Source organism: Azolla caroliniana, unplaced genomic scaffold (assembly GCF_043228905.1).
Source record: "Azolla caroliniana isolate FFs.n. ecotype wild unplaced genomic scaffold, voAzoCaro1.0.p SCAF_3, whole genome shotgun sequence".
Taxonomy (NCBI): domain Eukaryota; kingdom Viridiplantae; phylum Streptophyta; class Polypodiopsida; order Salviniales; family Salviniaceae; genus Azolla; species Azolla caroliniana.
In genome coordinates, this window is record NW_028230438.1 from 633,923 (window position 1) to 654,039 (window position 20,117).

Here is a 20,117-nt window from a genome sequence, read left to right on the forward strand (position 1 = left end):
ATTTTTGCATGTTGGCCATCCAAGGGCAACACTGAAATTTCATGAATGTTTTATGCTCCAAATAGTAGCATAGAAATGGCAACATTCAGGGAGCGCAGTCGCTTACAAGTAGCAGGTGTGGATGACTAGTGCATTGGAGGGGATTTTAATATGATCGAATCCCTTCACGATAGCTCTAGCAACAATCCCATTGTTATACAAGGAAGGGAACGAAAACAATGGGAGAAGTTATGTCTACACCTTAACCTGAGAGATCTATGGCACTCGGACAACTTCCAACGAAAAAGGGACTCACTCTTATTCTCCTGATCAGATGGGCGAAATAGTGGACCCACCATATCTCACATTGACTGCATTTTTGTAGGCGAGGCCCTAGAAGCGAAGGGAGGGTGGTGCCGCATAACTCTTGGCACAACTTTCTCTGACCATTACCAAGTAATTGATCACTTTCAATTACACGGAAAGTGGGGCCCATTTCAACCTCAAATCCCGCACACTATCTACGCAGTCATAGAGGTGAAGGAACAACTCGCCAACCAATGGTCATTACTGGTCAATGCCTCATTAGCATCTGACAAACTTCTAGCTAAATTAACAAGAGTTGCAACTCTACTACACAAGATTGTCAAGACCAGAAGCAAGGAAGCTCAGGAAAAGTGACAAAGAACAAAACGGGGATTAATAATCTTACAATGACTCCAACAAAGATACTCGTCATGTAGTTGGATTGCAGGACAAGTTGTCATGGCCAAACATGAACTCATCATGGTGGAAAAGACAATCTATGACATGGAGTTTCATGGAAACATGGCTTGATGGATTCGAGTAGGGGACAAATTCACGAGGGGATTCTTCCGATCCAAGGGACTAAGGCACGCTAGAACAATGATGTGTAGCCTCAACCGAGAGGATGGAACGATCACTGAGGATGACGACGAAATGAGGATTATTGTCACAAGTTACTACAAGCGACTACTTACCGAAGATAATATGGCCACAAGGGATGACACATGAGAAGATATTATCCTCCAGAGCATACCCGCGAAAGTCACGATGGAAATGAATACATGGCTCGTGCGTCCCTTATCAAACATCGAGATATGGGAGGCCCTCTCCGATTTGGATGTAGATAGTTGCTCCAGAATCGATAGACTCACTCCTCACTTTTTCACGTGCCTTTGGGACACTATTAAAGAAGACCTCCTCCAGGCATATGAGGAGATAATCACCTCTGGAAACATGCCGAAGGAATTTGGACAGGGGATGATACATCTCATTCCTAAAAGTGGTGGGAGTGTCAATGACATTAGTAAGTCGCGGCCCATAACTCTTCTCAATACTGTCTATAAGTTGCTTGCAAAAACCGTGGCACGCCGCTTAGCACCACTTCTCCCTCAACTCATTCATCCGTCCCAGACAGGTTTCGTTAGAAATTTGAGTATCCTAGACAACCTTTTCTCGTTTTGGGAAGCAGTAGCCCTTGCTAAGTGTACCAACAACAAGGTAGCTATGGTGCTCCTAGATTTTGAGAAACCATATGACAGGGTATGCTGGAACTTTCTAGAAAGTGTGATGGGGAAACTCGGCTTTCAAGAGTCATGGATCCAAGGCATTACAAGACTTTATAGGAACACCAACAGTTGTGTTTTATTAGCAAGTGAAAGGGGCCCCTTCTTCCGACTATCGTGGTCTGTACAATAGGGATGCCCACTAACTCCATCCTTATTTCTATTATACGCCGAAGCACGCTCTAGCTTTCTCAACTCGCGACAACTAAACCTATGCGGTCTTCGTGTGCGGCATTCTCACCAAAGCCTCCTAGATATAGAATTTGCAGATGACACCGCAGTCTACCTACAAGGGGACTTGGAAAAACTACAAAAGCTAGAAAGTGGTTTAGATGTATTTTGCAAGAGATCCAATGCCATGATCAATTGGCACAAATCCTGTGCAATATGGCTTTCTCATGAAGCACATCTTGTGTGGCACCCCCATCCCGCTTTCAAGTGGATTAATCAAGGAGCGAGCACCAAATATTTGGGTTTCCAAATTAGGTTCAGCATACCTCCGGAGACTATGATTGCACCAATTATTCACTCCATTCGACAAAAGCTAATACATTGGAGTTCGAAAAAACTCTTGCTAGCGGGGCACATCATAGTGGCAAATCAGGTATTACTCGCAATAGCGTGGTACAACCTATCATGTTGGACAATCTCCAAGGAAAGTATACACCAGATTCAACGATTGGTATTCAACTACATTTGGTCTGGTAAGGAAGATCATGCAACTCGGGCCAAGGTGGCGTGGCCTATACTCATATCACCTAAGTCGAGAGGAGGATTGGGTCTTATTGATCCCCTCTCACAATCAAAAGCCCTACTCGCCAAATTTGTGGTGTGAGGACTCCAACCAGGGAATGATTGCTGGAAACTGTTGTTGCGGTTACGGTTCGCTTACTTTAAGCAAAGAAAAGGGACCAATTAGGACCCCCAAACTGGATGGATTCTAAACATGGAGCTCAAACCTAGTTTCTCCTACCAATTGGAGGATAGATTCAGTGCATCCATGTGGAAGGCATGGTGTGACATTAGACGAGGGCTCAAGTGCGATCAACCTAACTCTGAACCTTCTTGGCTCAGTCAACGTATCCTATGGAACCCATGTATCAGAGATGAAATTATCTAATCAATTAATTGGATCAAGTAAGGGGTTGTCATGGGGATACACTACGGAAGGTCCAGGAAAAAGTATAGAATGTTGGAGACGGTTTATGTCATTGCCAATACAAGACCAAGCCAACATACTCCATGGAATCAGGGGCGGATGGGTTATGAGATCTGAAATCATCAATGCTTTACTGATTAGGGAAGCTGCTCATCAAAGGACGACAATAGAGAAATGGATAAGCTACGAGGAGGAGGGTTCTTTGATCCCCAAGAGGTAGGGAAACACCAGACAGGATCGCAAGCTCTGAATTGCAAGACAATGAGACACCAACACATAATAAGGCAATTCGAGTACTAGCGTTTACTGGGCATAAATGGATTGTAGATCTTGATCCTGTCAAAGTACAACCAGATTGGCACATATGTACTCACAAAAACACATGGCCACGTAAGGTTAGTTGGGACCCTTTGCAATGGACATGGCATGATCCTTACGCGGGGCAAGGAAGCAAACCCATCCCTTTCTTTCAATTCACAACTAGATTGGGTCGCCATATTCTAGCTGCTCAAACCGCCCGAGAGCCGGATGTTGCAAAGGTCTGGCACACATATTAGGTTCCTCACACAATTATCATCAAGTTTTGGAAAAAAATATGGAAACAACAACACGCACGACAAATCACCACTTTCCAATGGCTATTAATACATAGGTTATTACCGGTTGGTGCATGGCAGTGTGGGAACCTTAGCTCTCCTAATTGTGCAGTGTGCCCCAATGCAATAGAATCAATCTGTCACGCTTTGTGGGACTGCCTAGAGGCCCATCGAATATGGCAGGGGGTTGGTCACTTATTGCGATTATGCCAAGTGCAAGGCTTAATCATGTGGGAAAATATATGTTGGTTATCATGACAGGCCCCAATTGACATATACGAGCATCAAGAGGGGATGGCTTTGGTGATAAAAGCATAAGAGATTTTTTTCTCCACCATCGACAATGTCCACTCAACTCCTATCAATGTCAAATCTCAAGTTGTGTTGGAATTGGTCAACCCAATAACTCTTTGGACTCTATGGAAACAGCGATGTAGACGGGTCTTCTCCAACCAACAATGTTAATGCAAGAGATATGGAGTGAAGTTGTAGCCACTCTAAAAAGCCAATATGATGGCCTCAAGGGCGACTCCGATAGAGTTGAAAGACAACGACTAGCCTTCATCCAGAAATGGTCGACCTCCCCCTTTATTGAGTCGATGGGCATCCACATAAGGTGGACCTATCGCGTCCCTCCATGAATTTGTATATATTAATCTCATATGTAAAATTTTATAACTAATGGAAGGAGTTTTGTTTGGAAAAAATAAAATAAAATAAAATAAAAAATGGCTCCTAGCATCAAAAATTGCATCAAGCACATGGTTTGCAAATCCTTCCAAATTTGTGATTAAATCATTTAGGTAGTTATAGCTTTTGCAAATTACAATAAGGGGGATTAAATCCAAGTTACACAATTTATAGTACTTTTGTCTTTTACAGAAGGTGAGGGAATTGAAAGGAAGAAATGTATTAGGGGAATATCCTTGAGTTTTGGCATGGCAAGTCTACAATTGACAACAAGTCACCTTGGTCATCATAGGCCTCCCACACACCCTTGTGATTCATTATCCCATAATCTTGTTTGTCAACAAAGTTTAGGCGCTCTACTCCCACATTTTTTGAACTAAAAATTGAGTTGTCTTTGTCATTCAATTGATTTCAAGAACTCTCTTTTCATATAAACAATAGTGTTGCCTCTTTTCATGTGCATCACTACTTTTTCTTTTAGCATGCACTTAACCTTATCCTCACAGGAATGCCTAATGCCAACAAAATGTTCATTGACATGTCTATATGTACCTCTCACTTTGTTGACATCCCTTATGCATTGTGACTTGTCTTTTTCCTGTGTTGCCCTTAGTGTGGTTCACTCTTGACCCTATAGGCTATTGTTCTAATGGCTAGCTCTTTACATTTGAGATACATGATAATGTTGATTTAATCTTCATCTCCTTTGTTTTTCTTCCATTGATCACTTTGACCATTATCTCAAACTTGGCCTTTAGACACTTTTCTCCCTTTCCCACAATCCACATTACAACGACATTACAACTCTTTGAGTTATATCATGGTCACCATGGGCCTCCCATGTGCCCATGATTTGTTGCATTGGATATTTGGTTTGTCATCATAACTCAAGAATCATAAACAATAGTTTGCAAAATATATATTTTACAAAATATATAATCAAGTATGGGATTGTATTGAAGATGAAATTGTGCATCAACTTTGGCTTAGGTTACCTAACCAAAATTTCACTTTAAAACATATGAAATGGATGCATCCTTTGAACAATATGGTTATCATTTTGACATAGTAGATGTTGATAATTGAGCGTAAGTGTATAGCTGTAACAAATTATGTGGGAGGATGAAGACCTTTATAAGTTAACTTGTAAAATGCTCATGAAGTATTATTGCAATATTACTTTTCTTGAAGTTATTTCATGTTAAAGGTTGGATGGACTTGATCAATTCGGTAAAAGTGGACTGCAAAGTAATAATTTTTCATTAACCAAACATAATGTCACTTGTTTGTTGGTAGGTAGGGTGGGTTAAAACAACCACATCTTGAAATTGCCTTCACAAAGAATATCTATTTGTGTTGATGTATAGCGTGGGCAAAAAAAAGAATTTGGACCTACTTGTATACATGCCATTAAGTTTACCGCAAAATTGGAAGATTCCATTAACCGTATGACATTTTGAGAATTGTGCATTGACACTTTAGATGATTGGCACATGTTATAATTATGCCTTTTCAATATAATGTATCATAGCTTAAATGCTCCAAAATCTAATTTAAAGCATGAAAATCTACATTTTAAGCTTAATCTACTAAATCTCCAATTCTATTTTCAATAATATATAATCACTTTACTTCAATTTCCTTCAGTTTTTTATTGCCTTTTCTACAACATGTCCCAAACTTGAGTCCAAAATTCGCCTACTACTTGGTCAAACATTACAAGTCATGTATGACTATGTGCACCTAGAGTGTGTTACTGCTCAACAATGGATATGGTCAAGCTGGATGTCCATAGCATTCAAACATATAGCACATGTAATGTCAATCCGTAGTACAAAGATGATTGTGGTAAGACTCCAAAAATGTAGGTCTTGGTTGGGTGAAGGAGAGCTCTTCATTGATCGATGTGAGCATGGGTATTATTGATATACTTCTTCACAAAAAAAGCATGTAATGGTTAGCTGTCCGTATATTTTGTGGAGATGGAAGTTATGTAAACATTTTTGTCCAAGATGGATCTTATTCAACACAATGTTTATTTGTACAAAAAGCAAATGTTATTAATTATACAACAAGTAGAAAATCTTGTTGGCTTCAAACATTGATGATAATAAAAGAACCATAGGTCTAGATATCAGGTAGTTATAAAGACAATCAATGCTAATCAAATCAAATCTATGTAGTATCGACCAGTGTAAAATTTGGAAAAAAAGCTTATTAAATTGATAAGAGATTTGAATGTAAATGAAACTTTATATACATATCCCTATGGATTAGTATGAGAGCTCAAAGAAAGAAAGAGAAATTAAGAAAACACATAAGTCTTTATATGAGGGAGATGTGATGAATCTTCTTGTACACTAAAATTGGAACATTGATGCTCGATGCAACATCTTCTAGGCAAAAAGGGTATATTCGCAAATGAGGAATATTTGAAAAATCTTGTGCATTGAAGTATTCCGGTTACATGATATTTAAAGAAATTGCAAGTTCTATTTATTTACTTCTATTTACTAAGAAAAATCAACTCCAAGGACATCACAAAAGAAATACATATAGATGTTGGGATTTATTCAAATAAGAAAACCATGAAAATGAAGCCCCTTTTTTCCTATGAAAGTTATTGCTAACCTAATGACCCTATCCTTGAAGTTTGGATAGGTCGGACAATGTTTTTATACATTCATTTTTCATAATTACAATTCCATGACCCAATATATAGTAAAAGTATATATAGAAATAGATCATGCTTGTGTGCTTCCTTCATGGAGTTGCTCCAAGAGTTGCAATATACAAAGTTGCTTCAATAATTTGAGAATTTAAAATCTTTCATATTCTTTCTTTCTTTTTGGCTAATTATGGAGTTTTACATCATTTGACGTGTGTACCATCATAAAATGGACAGATAGTAGGCACAAAGATTTCAAACTTATGGCTTTGATCAAATTTGAAAATAAAACAGATGACCAATAACTCAAAACTATATATCCTTAGTTAGAATCATGACATGATTTCCAAGATAAGATGTTTGCAATCAATTACTTTAGTTGCGTGATATAATATACATTTCTTAGTCTAAGCATCGACATCATTTGAATTATGCATCGTGAGGATTTGAACTCACAGACACATACACACTAAATTCCACACATACACACTTAAACTCACAACTATGAGCGCTATCATGTCATAATTCGAAAGGGAGGGAGCTCAACGAGATTTTCCATTGTCTAATGCTTGGCTCAAAGATTGGGAAACACTTAATTGGTCCAAAGGCATATAAACATATCAATAAGTGATCCATAATTTAACATCACATTTATATGAATAGTTGGGAAACCTTCCTTAGAGGTCACTGTATCATGTATTGTCTTTAAGCTTGTACATTAGCTGTAAGATTTCCACACTCCAAAACCTATCTCTACCCTAGCCAACTTGAACAAACCACGCAATCTACCACCTCCTCCACCATACAACTATGTGTGCACACACCCACAAATAAACTAAGAAAAAGAGTAAGTTTGAAGAGGTTCCATTTGATAATTATTAAGAAGAATTTATTGGGATTTTCCTTATTACATTGATGATATAGTCTTACATAAGAATTGCAACTTTCAAATAAATTGGATTTATTGAATGTGTACGTATAATATAGAGTGAATATCCATTACAGATTTCAACAATCATTGTCTTACGGATTCCATGATTGCATGCACATGACTAATGTGTTCAATTCTATAGGTTAAACATGCAAATGTACAAAAAAGTGGTATATGAGGACTTTTCATCTAAACAATTTGATCATGAACTTTTCTTGGAAAATTATGAGTTTGAAGAACCATATAACACCATACAATTGGGATCCTTAGGTCACACACATTGATGTGCATTGTTCTCGGAAAGGTATCCTCATGCACTAAAATGTTAGTCAAATACTTGTTATTGTTAGTTGGAAATATTTACTTAGGTCCACAACCAAATCCAAAATAATACATTGATTTGATTAAAAAATCTTATAGTGTGAAGCATTCTCTCTATCATTTCATACTTAATCATGCATGGAAATGGATTTAGGTCAATAGGATAGGCAAAGTTTCCCCAAACACTAGGTATGCGTGTAGTAATTGTTTATGAGTTGAACTCACTATGTTCGAAAACATAAAGACTTAATTTGAATATTGCAAGTGTTTAGTGCACAAACATAACTTTGTCATTTGGGAGTCCCCGCATTTGCATGTTGATGTATTTTTGTCCATGCAAGACATGAACCTATGTGGTTAATATGGACTCTTTAAATATGTAGAGCTTATAGGATATCTTATGTGCATTGAACATTCAACAACCAATAAACTCACAAAAAAAATATCGTGATAATAAGATAGTGTAAGGATCACGAATAACTCATTGGAATTCTTGGTGTACATTGAATATTGTGTTGCATGAGAAATATAAATTTAGATAAGTTGAATGTGTACCTATATTAGACAAAAATATCCCACTTGAAAAACATGCTTCATTGTTGCAAACTTGCATGTATATCATTATGTGCAACTCTAAAGATGATTGAGAAGGACACTCACTAAACAAACATATTTGAGGAATATTTATAGGAGCAAGATGCTTGAGAGGATTATAAGGTTGCGGTGCTACACCAACACAATTACATGTTGTAGATCATGTATGAATTTGGAGCCTCTGTGTGTGTGTGTGTGAAATGTTTAGGAAAAATATTCTACTATTCACTAAAGCATTCATCGACCTTGTCAATTGAAATTAATGATCAAACGAAACATCAAAACCCAAAATAACCAGATAAAAAACATTATGCTAAAATTCATGTAATTGGTTGGTGGATGTCCTCGCTATTTCCTACGGTTTAGTTCATGGACAAAAAAAGTGGAACTCGGCGGATTTGCAAAGAATTGATTTACGAATACTTGGTGTGGCAAATGTGCATGTGTGTCAAGGGAGTAGTGCTTATATGCTATGTGGAATTGAATAGGAGAAAGAAATATATGTAGTTTTGGGAGGGGGTGTTATAATTGTAAGCATCCAATTGGATGTTCAAAAATTTGTGCCAAAAAACTTCCTTTTTTTTATGGGGATTTGAGGGTGGTAAAGGGCCGCTCTATCAAACCCAACCCCACCTTTATACCTATAAGAAGCTCTCGTTTTAACTCTTTCACCCTTCAAAAACAAATTGCTCTCCCTCCCTCACTCTCACACCCCTCCAACTCAACACTAATCAAGCATCTCCCTTCCAACACAACATGGTTTCTTCTATTGGAATTAAGAGGTATCGGGGCGTTCGGCAAAGGCAGTGGGGCTCTTGGGTCTCCGAAATTCGGCACACCACCTCGTAAGCATTCGAGATTCAAGTCTAACTCTTTTTTATTGCTACCCATCTAATGTACTCATCAATCATTTCCATGAGAATTTGTTTCTCTCTTTTGTTAATATACCGTAGTGTCCTTAATTTAAGTTTCATTGTGACAATGAAATATTATTAATCATGTTCCATTTTCTAATTTGTGCAAATGTAGGAAGACGAGGATTTGGTTGGGTACATTTGACACCGCAAAAAAGGCAGCCAAAGCATATGATGAGGCTGCTCGTTTAATGGATGGCATAAATGCAAAAACGAATTTTCCACTCTCATCATCATCATCTCGTAATGCATCATCATCAAGTTGTTTGCTCTCTCCATCGGTGAGAGCAAAGTTAATGCATTGCAATAATTGCATTGATACACTAGTTAGCCCAACATCTAATAACAATAGTAATATTACGCGATCCAAGGCTAAATATGTAACTACATATGCACAATGTTCGAAGGTTACATCACTACAATGTCATGGGAGGTCAAATATCAGCCATTTGATTACTACTAGGTGCAATGTTCGTGGAAATGGCCATCATGATGTTCACGATGACAATTCAACAGACAACCACCCAGAGGTTTACAACAATACGCTTGGTCGACAACTCATTAGTCAGACTACTAGTAAACAGACATTGGTTTGTCTTCGGCTCGATGATGTTGAAGATCGTTTGGGTGTGATGTGGCATGCTAGCTCAGACCCAATGCCTCATTGGGTCACAATGCTTCACGTCCCATCCACCACCACCACTACTACAACTACAAATTATAGTCCACCCTCATCCAGAAATATTCATCGTTCTAGTAACTCGATTAATGATAATTCCTTGCCAGATTCCGAACTTGATCAATATAATTACAACTCAATTGATTCTCCACTTTCATCTTATAACAATATAGAAAATACAAGTATGGAGGATCATCTCATTAACTTACCTCTAGGTGATCATGATGATGCGATATATCCACTACCACTACCACCACATTGTTATCATAATGATAATAGTGACCAACATTATATAATAAGTAACCATGATACTACTAACGATGTACTTCCCACTTCAACTCCTCATTTGGCCTCTATTTCTGCAGCTTTGAAGTACCTTGCTCAAGATGATAACCTATTAATGCCCTCTTACAATAACATGATTGACAATGATGCTTCAATATACACACTCATGCAAAATTGTGACCCTCATGAATATAATATTAATACCACCTTCCCATTTCTCGTTGCTAACTCCTCTCTTGATATGTGCCATGATCTCTACATTCACGAGGACAGACTATGGCATGAAGAATAAATAACGCTACTACTAAAGTTAGAGCTAGACCCATTAAGTAATGTAGGGTGTACCTATAAAGGGTAACATATCAAACAAGAGAAAATGTTTTGATATCTTTAACCACTTTTGTTACATACAATTGTACTAGGCTTTTTGTGCCTTGAAAGATATGGTTGGAACATGTTGTAACTTGTAATTATCAATCAAACCTTTCAACATCTTGTGCTATTTTTTTATGTTTGACCTATTAATGTGTCCAAAAGGACACCTAAATGTGAGCTAGTGCATGTCGTAAACAATGTCATTTAGGTGTGAGCCATTTGCATGTTTCCCTTATGCATTTTTCATATGTATTTTTTTCTCATTAAAATACAAATATATATGCAATCCTCACATGGAGGAGAATGTGATGTTTTAGCATATCATATGCAAAGTTTGACAATTATGTTGTTGTAGATTTATACCTTCTTTTTGTTTTTTAGAATCAAATGATTTGTCTAGAAACGAGTGGAATGATCCTTGCTTGGCGTATTGGTGACATGTCGTTAGGGCATAGTTGAAAGAAATAGTACATGATATGTATATCATATACATAAGTAAGTACCCACTACTTTGAAGAATGAAAACTTATAATTATCCCTTGTTATCAATGTCGTGGAGAATATTTGATTGTGAGGAATTTACTTAGTACAATAAGTTGTTCGCTTCTCCACAATGTGTTCATTTTTTTTTCCCAAAAAGAAGCTACTTTCCCATTAGTTAGGCCACAATATGTTCATTAACATGTGGATCAATCTCTTCTTACATTAGAGGAGAGTGAGACAAACTTAAAACTTATATTCCCCAAAGTTGAAATTATTGTCTGGATAGTTAGGCCATGGGTAGTAATTAAACAATATCATAGAGTGAATGAGTAGGAAAATTATGTGCATTGTATTCAACAAACGTTGAAGCATGCCTAGGAGTGGTTGTTTTGTCAACAAACACTGAAGCATGCCTATGAGTCTCCACATGTTCACTTGTTTCAACAACTCGTACAATATTTGTATATTTATGTGTATGGTTTTTTCCGAAGAAAGATACACAAGAACGTCTTTCTTAATGAATTGAGGAGGTCATGTACATATGTACTTGCAGATGCCCACACACACGCACACACACTCCACATACATAAATCAGTATGTACTTGCATATACATACATACATACATACATACAACAAATGGTGGGAATACCCCTCTCCATGGTTGCAAAAAGGGAGGAGGGTATATTTGTTTGGGAAAAGTACCAGGATACCCCTGGAAGTTCGTCTACTTACCATAATGCCCATGAAAGTTCCAAATTTACCATACTACCCCTATGTCCAAAAAAATACACTTTATAAAGTAATTATAAACTCAAATCTACAAGCCCTATTTACTAAAGATGGAAGAAATGGACCCGAACTAGCCCTATTTACCAAAGATTTGAGTGTATAATTACTTTATAAAGTGTAATTTTTTGGACATAGGGGTAGTTTGGTAAATTTGGAACTTCCAGGGGCATTCTGGTAAATAGACGAACTTCCAGGGGTATCCTGGTACTTTTCCCTATTTGTTTTTATGTATGACTAGATGTGTATTCTGGTAGTAATGGAAAATACAGGGTATCCTGGTAAGTATGAATATACAGAGAGAGGTATTATGGTAATTTTGGAAAATATAGAGAAGGGTAATCTGGTAATTCAGACAAAATCCTGGACAGGGGTATTTCGGTAATTATGCTAAACATTTTCCCGAATCTCTCTCTCTCTTTCTCTCTCTCTACGAACAGTAGCTCAAAGAATCGATCACGCGTCTGATGATCGTCAAGTCGATCCATTCTTCTCGAGAGCAGTTCTATTTTCATCGCAGAGAGATTAATGGCGGGAGTGTGTCTCGGTAATGTTCACTGGAAGAATTCGAATCCATCGCTAGCTCAGCTCTTAAGTTCAATCCTTGGATCGTCGGGATATCGCCTCAGGTTCCTCTCCATTGATCCAGTTAAGAATTAAGTCTTACCTCTTTGATATTAGTCATCTATGCACAGAAAGAATGTACAATCTTCTCTCAAATGCTTGTATTCTTACCATTTTTGCACAAGAGAGTGTATGAGCTTCTTTTGAAAGTTTGTTTTCTTCCTAACGTTTCTGCGCAAAATGTGTACAGTATATTGTTTCTAACATTTCTGCATAATAAGATTGTTAAATTCTTTAAAGTTGTTGTTTGCGCATACCATTTTTTTGCACAAATAAATATGTTATTCTTTCAAATCTTTGTTTTGTGAATATATATTCTTCTTCGAAAGAATCGTTTTGTTATTATTTCTGCACAAAAGAATATGTAATCTTCTTCCAATTACTACTATTATTATTATTATCATTCTTGTTTTAAGCTATTATTTATTCACAAAAGAATGTATATCATTTCAAAACTTTGTTTATTAACCGGAAATAATGTGGAATTTGCATTTGGTACAATTTCTGTAAAACAAAAAGAATGTATAATATCCTTTAAGGTTGTTTTGACTTATACCAAAGTGTGTTTAACCTCCTGCAAGATGTTTGCTTTCTTACCATTTCTGCATAAAATCATAAATTTTATTCCCTTGCCACTATTTCTGCACGATAGTATGTATAACTTTCTCTAAAGGTCTTGTTTTCTATCATTGGTGCTCTAAAATATTCATAAACTTCTTTCAAAGGCTGTTTTGTTACCATTTCTGTGCAAAAGAATCTATAGTTCTTCCTTCAATGTTGTTTTTTTACTGTTTGTGCTTCAAATAATGTATAATTTTCTTTCAAATGTTTGTTAAAAGAATGAGAATATTCTTTCACAGGCTTGTTTTGTTGTAATTTTTGAACCAACACACATATAGACTTCTTTAAACATTTCCTTTATTGCTATTTCCACATGAAGAAAATATAAACTTCATCTGAAGCATATTTAGTGCCCATATCTGTACAAAAAAATGAATACAATTCTTTGACAGGCTTGTTTTGTTATCATTTATCCACAGAAAAACGAGTAATCTTCTTTCAATTACCATTTCTGTACAAATTTCTTTCTATGTATTTAGGACTTCATTTTCAACAGCATGGGAGTGTCTGTGGCCTTTGTTCTGATGACAGAATGGAACGAAGACACCATAGCTGCTGCTTTTGACAGGTTTTATATACACACGCACACACACACAATTTTGCATGCATGCATACATTCAATTATGTGTGCATGTCATGCATACATACACACATGCATCCATGTGCTTCCATGCATTCATATATGCATACAAAGATACATTATGAACTTCGATAAGAATGTAAAGATGATCCCTGTTGCATCAGAATTGGAAAGCTCAGAAAGATTTTCCGGAATTGCTATGTCATATTCACTGTTACGTCTCATGAGGCCAATCGATGTTTCCTGGATGCATATTTCAGGTAATAATCCTCACATAAAATGACATAGATTTGCAAATAAACTAGATCCTCTTTTTGACTTTTTTGGTTCCAAACATAGATACTCAAGTAATAAGATCCATGTCGTTCTGATTTGAAATGTAAACTCACCTGGATAGCTGTTTTTGCTAGATTATTTTAGAGTATCTTGTTGGTACTGAATCATGATCTATTTATATATTTATTTTATTATTCCTTTTGGTCAAAATATTTAGATTGATTCAATTGTGTTTGAATCAAAATATGTTTATAACATTTCAGTATTGAAATTATGTATCGTGGTCATTTAGCCTGATCATAAGTGGATCTGTTCATATTTCATAAACTCCTACTGGAGAATCCAGTTGATTGTTTTATTTGAAAAATTCATCTTATCATTTTCTATATAGGAGCAACACAGTTGCTATTTCGAGACCACCTTTTGTTCCTGTAGCTGATGGGCCCATGGCCCTTGAAAGGATGCTAAATCTTGCATACATGCATGCAGGTAGTTAATGTCATAAACACATATTTTTCTCTTTTTCTTTGGAGTGTTGATGATTGCAAGTTGAGAAAGATACATCTATTGGCTGTAAACAATATGGTTAGTAAAACTTTACATATACTAAGTCGATATTCCTCATAGTTAATCTTATATTAATTCATCATCTAGATTGTAAAATGGCTTCTCATACCTACAGTTCTCCGTAAGTGTGTACCTTCGGGTGAATAGTGTGCTTTATTCCTTTATTCCCAGTTACATAAAACACTATATGAATAATGTTGTAGCATGATCTTGGTGAAATTGTGTTATTTAAAAATAAACATGGATACTCTTCATAATTTAACTGATTCAACCATTTAACCAGCTTACATATATCATAAACAATCAATTGAAAAAAAGCAGTATCTTCAAATTAGATTGTTTTTGAAAGCCAATTGTTTCTTTTTTCAGAATGTAAACGACAAGGAATGGTTAAAGAATTTGATCGAGAGGTATGCCAGATTATTGTATGGATAATTGATGTTCTCTTTCTATTGATTTTTATCTTGCTTAATGTTGTCTGATAATATTCAAATATAGAACAGACAAACAGCTTTGAAAACGAAAGGTGAACATAATCAGGCAATGATCTAACATCTTCACCTGATCAGTAGGTTGTCAATAGAAAAGCATCGCTAGTAAGGTTGAACTGAATAAAAAATATTAATTGGTCTTGTAATGCAATGAAAGAGAGTATTGGAATGCCATGTCTGCACATTACATCCCTTCGATATATTTCTGTATGATTAGTTTTTGTTTAATTAACATAATATGCTTTGCTGGAATATAAGGATTAATTATCTTATTTTAATCTTTTTAGGGTAATTATTTTGTCTATATTTCCATGGTAGGCTGTGGTAAACAACACTTTTATGTTGTATTTGGTTCCTAGCACTCTCAATGTTAATTGCTTTTTAGTCAGTCTCATATTAAAGTCAAATTCTAGTAGTCATTCATATCTTCGACCCTTCAGCTGTGATAAAAATGGTTTGTTGGTCTTCATTTTTATCATTAGATATAAGATCTGTGGTTAGTGATAACCTATTGTTTGTCAATGTTGTTGCACTGTTGTCCGATGTCTGTTCCCCTTTCTTTGTTTTTATGTGTGCATGTGTTCATATACACAATCGCACACATGTACATCGATGTTGTATATATTTGTATGTGTGCCTACATCTATGTGTGTTGCTAGAGAATGTCTACTTAGTACACAAGTTTCATAGATGGGGCATGTTAATAACATTCAGTTTATGAAGGATCCTGTTGATTTCACCTAGAAGTGAAAGGACATCACTGCCAAATCCTTTGATAAGTATTTGGTTACACTAGAAGTATAGAACTTTCCTCTGCAGTCACTTTCTTAGTGAAACTAGGAATTTCCATTTTCCTTATTATTTTTCTATTTTAATCTCTCTTTTTCTATTTTAATATCTCTCTTAGAAGACGTTAATATATCTTTCTTTCTTTCTTTCTCTTACTCTACCATTTACTTTTTTCTATTTTGTCTACCATGGAATGATTTCTATCAATTAGCGAATTGTTTCTTTCTTCAATTTATGTGACTTCCATCCCCTATTAATCTCTCTTATATTTTGTTTCACATTTGTTTGTTTTCATTTGTTTCAGAGAGAAGAATTAGTATGTTCTTCAGAGGCATTTATTGCAGCAATATCTTCTATAAGGGGCATCAGTCCTCATGAAGCATATACGGTAAAGATTTGTTTGTAATTTTTCTTTCTTTTGTGGAGGATGTTTTGATGAAATGCTTCCATACCTATCCTGTACAGCTATTACAAGGCATTGGTTCTATAGAAGAGATTTCTAAAGCTAGCAAGGAAGATATACTTGAATGCACCGATTTATCTGCTGAGAAAGCTGATGCAATAGTAAGATTCTTCAATGATCCTGATCATTACATGACACCTCTCCCTAACCCTTGACATGCTATGCATTTTCGTTTTTGTATAAATGTATATAAATCCTCGTTGAGCATTTTTCTGAAAACGTGAATCAAGGAAACACTATGTAAATAATAGTCTATGTATGGAGAAAGTGACTTACTTGGGCACAAAGGTTTTTGCGCAAGATGAAAATTCCAAGCAAAACAAGTGGTGAAAGCAATGACGTCTTTAAAAAAACTACATAAGATCTTCTAGATGATCTTTAAAATAAGACTTCTCTTTCTTTTGAGTGATCTCAATCAGTGCATTTCAGATGCCTAGATGCTCATCCACAGATGGCTAGACATGATGAAAAACACAAGATGAGCATCTCCACACCCTGTGCATCCCCAAATGGCACATACCATTATGCAAAAGGTAAAGAAAAATCAGAATTTCATTGTTATAAATAAATTAACAGAAAGGGTTACAACAAAATCATTCTTATCACGATGAGAACTAGGCATGAGGCAAATCAGCTCAAAGTTGGTAATACTAACTGAAACCAGAAAGAAATGGAAATTTTGGAAGCCAATACCATATATTCTGTGGGGCAATTCTCACAAGAAACTTCCTCTTCATAACTTCCAAGCATACTATGGCGATTTGAAATTCCTCTAATGTAACTTGCATTCTTTACTAGAGAAAAGTTCTCAAATCGGGATCAAATGAATACCAGCTGAAACCTCCACTCTTCTTAGCCGAAAGGAAAGGGCATTCTGGAAGCCAATGCCATGTCCCCCTAGAAATCTTATATAGAAGCACCTCCGGTGAGGTTGAACAGAACAAGCAAATGTAATCGTCATGGCTGATACAACAAATGTGCTTGTAAGTGTGATAACACATGGACAAGAATTTCTTGCACATGGTGTCAGGCATGCGAAGGACCTCTATCCATTCCATGCTTCTTTTATGAAGCTTCCAAATGCTAAGGCTCTTAACGATGCCATGGACACCAAGGCCGGCAATGAGGAAAACAAAGCGCCCATTTGCAGCTACACTGGCATATGTGAGGCGTTGACCAGGACATGTTGGGGCAGGGATGTCCAACCAAATGTCTGTGCTGACATCATAAGCTAAAATGAGGATTGGCTCTGATGTTGTAAAATAGAAGGTGCCATCACAATATGGTGCTTCAGATTTTAGCTCGGTCTTGAAAGGAAGATTTGCCGCCTTTTTCCACCTATCAGTAATGGAATCGTACAAAATGGTATCAGTGCTAAAGCTATCATTTTCGCTGCCTGTGACGAGTATTTTAAATGATTTTGAGGAAGGTTCATAGACCATGGAAATGGGTGATTTCCTCGGGTGCTTGTAATACAACATTTTCCACATCTTAGTGATAGGATTACAGATCATCAAGCTTCCAGAGATGGCATATCTAAAGCAAATAAGACCATGAGAGACTGATACCACTTCTAATACATATTGATTTGTTCGTAGAAATGATAAGGAGAGAGTTCCCCACTTATTTAGAAGAACATCATATACTCTGCAACAGCTTTTGTCTTGTTGTTTGAACATCAAAAGCCATGGCTGTTTCCCAAATCTTCTCAAGCTTTGTCGGCTATGGTGATTATCGAGAAAAGATGGAGAATCGATGAGTTTCTTCCATTTTCTGCAGATAGATCTAAAGAGAAGCAAGGTTTGGGTGGGAAGATATGGTAGAATTGACACCTCTAGTATGTGGTCTGGGAGCTTTTTCCATATATTAGGATTCATGCTCAGAGAAACCTTAATAAGGTCTGATCTATTGTTGGATATTCTATCGCCCGATAAGAGATTTAGATTGGTCTTTTTCGCAAGATTCTTAAGCACTGAGACCCAGATACAGTCTGCTGGAGAGGAGGAAGAAGAAGAAATCGATAGAATTCACGTCTTTTTCTTCTTCTTGTATGTATAGTTGGGCGACTTAGAAGTACGATATTTTTGGAGTATTTGGTAAATCAGAATCGATCCAATCTCTTTATGATTGTCGCAAATTTCCGGAAATTCCTCGGAAGATATTTCAGCCTTATTTTATAGGAAGTGCTGAAAAAATAAATAAAAACGTTTTGGTTTAATGCAAACTTGACCCTTTATTCGTTTTATCAAATTGAAGAAAGGCCCATGAATGGACCTCATGCCAGAGAAACCATAAGGGATAATGTTTTGTGGCATTTGGCCGCACAGTTTAGCCATAGCCTCTTGTACTTAGGAATCCATAGCCAAACATGTATTATGCCCTACATGCATAATCCAACCTAGCTATGCAAATTTGCTTGCTTACTACATTCTTGTGAAAGAGATAGTTGCAAAGTTTTAGTGTTCATTGGTGCTTAGGGGTTGCTTTCCTCTTTCTTGATTGCTTTGGCATCCATGTTTAAGAAGTGAGTGTTGTAGCCCTTCTGCCCAATAGAAGACATCTTCTTGCCCGCTGTCTCTAAATTGGCCATAAGGTTACTACTAGCCCTATCGTCAAGGTCTTCCCATTCACATTACGAGCCTCAAATCCACTTGTTTGTGCTTTTGCAACATGGAACTACCAATGTTACATGTCAATTGTGACTTAGTTCATCCACGTAAATATTCTTCTAAGACAAATGTTGGCTGTGTTGACAAATCATATCTATCTACCTACCTATAGATAATATGAACAATATTTTTTGAAAGATCCCATGAGCATATATAAGATTGGGTTGAAAGATGGTTATGGCGCTACATGGTCTTATTGGATTTGCATAAAGAATGATTCCCAAAGCAAAAAAAATAACACGAGCATCAAGAGTTGAAACGTGTGCCAATGTGGATTGTTTTTTTATTTTCTAGATAACTTGTACGTGGGCCTAACATCTTAGTGGTAAACAAAGTGAACTTCCAAATGATATTTGTATCATGCCAAGGCTTGGGGTTAAAGGAATTGTACTTCAAATCAATTGCACCATCCCCTCATATAAATAAGCCTTGCATGTAATATCTTCAAATATTGCATTGGAACACACTATTGGGCATCTTCAAAGTCAACTTCAAGGTTTATTGATATCTACTCAATTTCAAAGTTGCCTTTAGTGGTCTTTTAGGGTGTACATGATGAAAGCATAAATAGTTTTGATGTAAAATGGGATCAACTTTTTACAGCCAAGCAGTTGAGTTTTGTTTCCATGATAGCAAGGTTTCAACTTGTGTTTGCGATCTTTTAAGAGTGAGTGTTTCTTCTCTCCATGACCCATGCATCATTTATCAATGTACTTCATGTTGAACTAGCACATACATTTGAGAAAAGGTTAACAAATTGACCATATAAATGCGCAAATACCACATGTACTTGCTGTACAGGTGCTTGTTAAAATATTATATTATCGTATTGAGGGGCATAAATATATAAGATTCAGGTAGTTTGAATTGGTGTAGCATAAAGAAAACTTGGGAGCATTAATGTTTTTGTTTGTTTGGTAGGGGTATTTTGGCAATTTGTAAAACAATAGAGGTATTTTCGTATTTTGTTAATACATTCGGGTTCTA

At 36.4% G+C, this 20,117-nt stretch overlaps 3 protein-coding genes across 4 annotated transcripts; 2 read left to right on the plus strand and 1 right to left on the minus strand.

Moving 5' to 3' along the window:
• Nucleotides 1-9,214: 9,214 nt before the first annotated feature.
• Nucleotides 9,215-11,014, plus strand: LOC147865722 (uncharacterized). The gene is made up of 2 exons (XM_087316070.1): nt 9,215-9,372; nt 9,557-11,014. Exons 1-2 carry the CDS (start codon nt 9,284-9,286, stop codon nt 10,695-10,697), a joined length of 1,230 nt encoding a protein of 409 aa, XP_087172196.1. The 5' UTR covers nt 9,215-9,283; the 3' UTR covers nt 10,698-11,014.
• A 1,448-nt stretch (nt 11,015-12,462) lies between these two features.
• LOC147865723 (DNA ligase-like protein) lies at nt 12,463-16,748 on the plus strand. Of its 2 annotated transcripts, XM_087316072.1 has the most exons (7): nt 12,463-12,698; nt 13,775-13,863; nt 14,040-14,135; nt 14,543-14,640; nt 15,088-15,128; nt 16,303-16,386; nt 16,464-16,748. In XM_087316072.1, exons 1-7 carry the CDS (start codon nt 12,579-12,581, stop codon nt 16,614-16,616), a joined length of 681 nt encoding a protein of 226 aa, XP_087172198.1. In that variant the 5' UTR covers nt 12,463-12,578; the 3' UTR covers nt 16,617-16,748. The 2 variants fall into 2 exon arrangements, with proteins under 2 accessions (XP_087172198.1, XP_087172200.1); XM_087316074.1 differs by lacking the exon at nt 14,040-14,135.
• A 247-nt stretch (nt 16,749-16,995) lies between these two features.
• LOC147865724 (F-box/kelch-repeat protein At5g43190-like) lies at nt 16,996-18,643 on the minus strand. The gene has a single exon (XM_087316071.1). The coding sequence runs from the start codon at nt 18,336-18,338 to the stop codon at nt 17,256-17,258; it is 1,083 nt and encodes a 360-aa protein (XP_087172197.1). The 5' UTR covers nt 18,339-18,643; the 3' UTR covers nt 16,996-17,255.
• Between the last annotated feature and the right edge of the window lie 1,474 nt (nt 18,644-20,117).

Excerpts from the sequence above, each read along its gene's own strand:
- LOC147865724 (XM_087316071.1), bottom strand. The coding sequence starts at position 18,338 with ATGAATCCTAATATATGGAAAAAGCTCCCAGACCACATACTAGAGGTG.
- LOC147865722 (XM_087316070.1), top strand. The coding sequence starts at position 9,284 with ATGGTTTCTTCTATTGGAATTAAGAGGTATCGGGGCGTTCGGCAAAGG. Across the intron at positions 9,373-9,556 it reads GAAATTCGGCACACCACCTC|GAAGACGAGGATTTGGTTGG; the intron begins GTAAGCATTCGA and ends GTGCAAATGTAG.
- LOC147865723 (XM_087316072.1), top strand. The coding sequence starts at position 12,579 with ATGGCGGGAGTGTGTCTCGGTAATGTTCACTGGAAGAATTCGAATCCA. Across the intron at positions 12,699-13,774 it reads GGTTCCTCTCCATTGATCCA|GACTTCATTTTCAACAGCAT; the intron begins GTTAAGAATTAA and ends CTATGTATTTAG. Across the intron at positions 14,641-15,087 it reads TCTTGCATACATGCATGCAG|AATGTAAACGACAAGGAATG; the intron begins GTAGTTAATGTC and ends TTCTTTTTTCAG.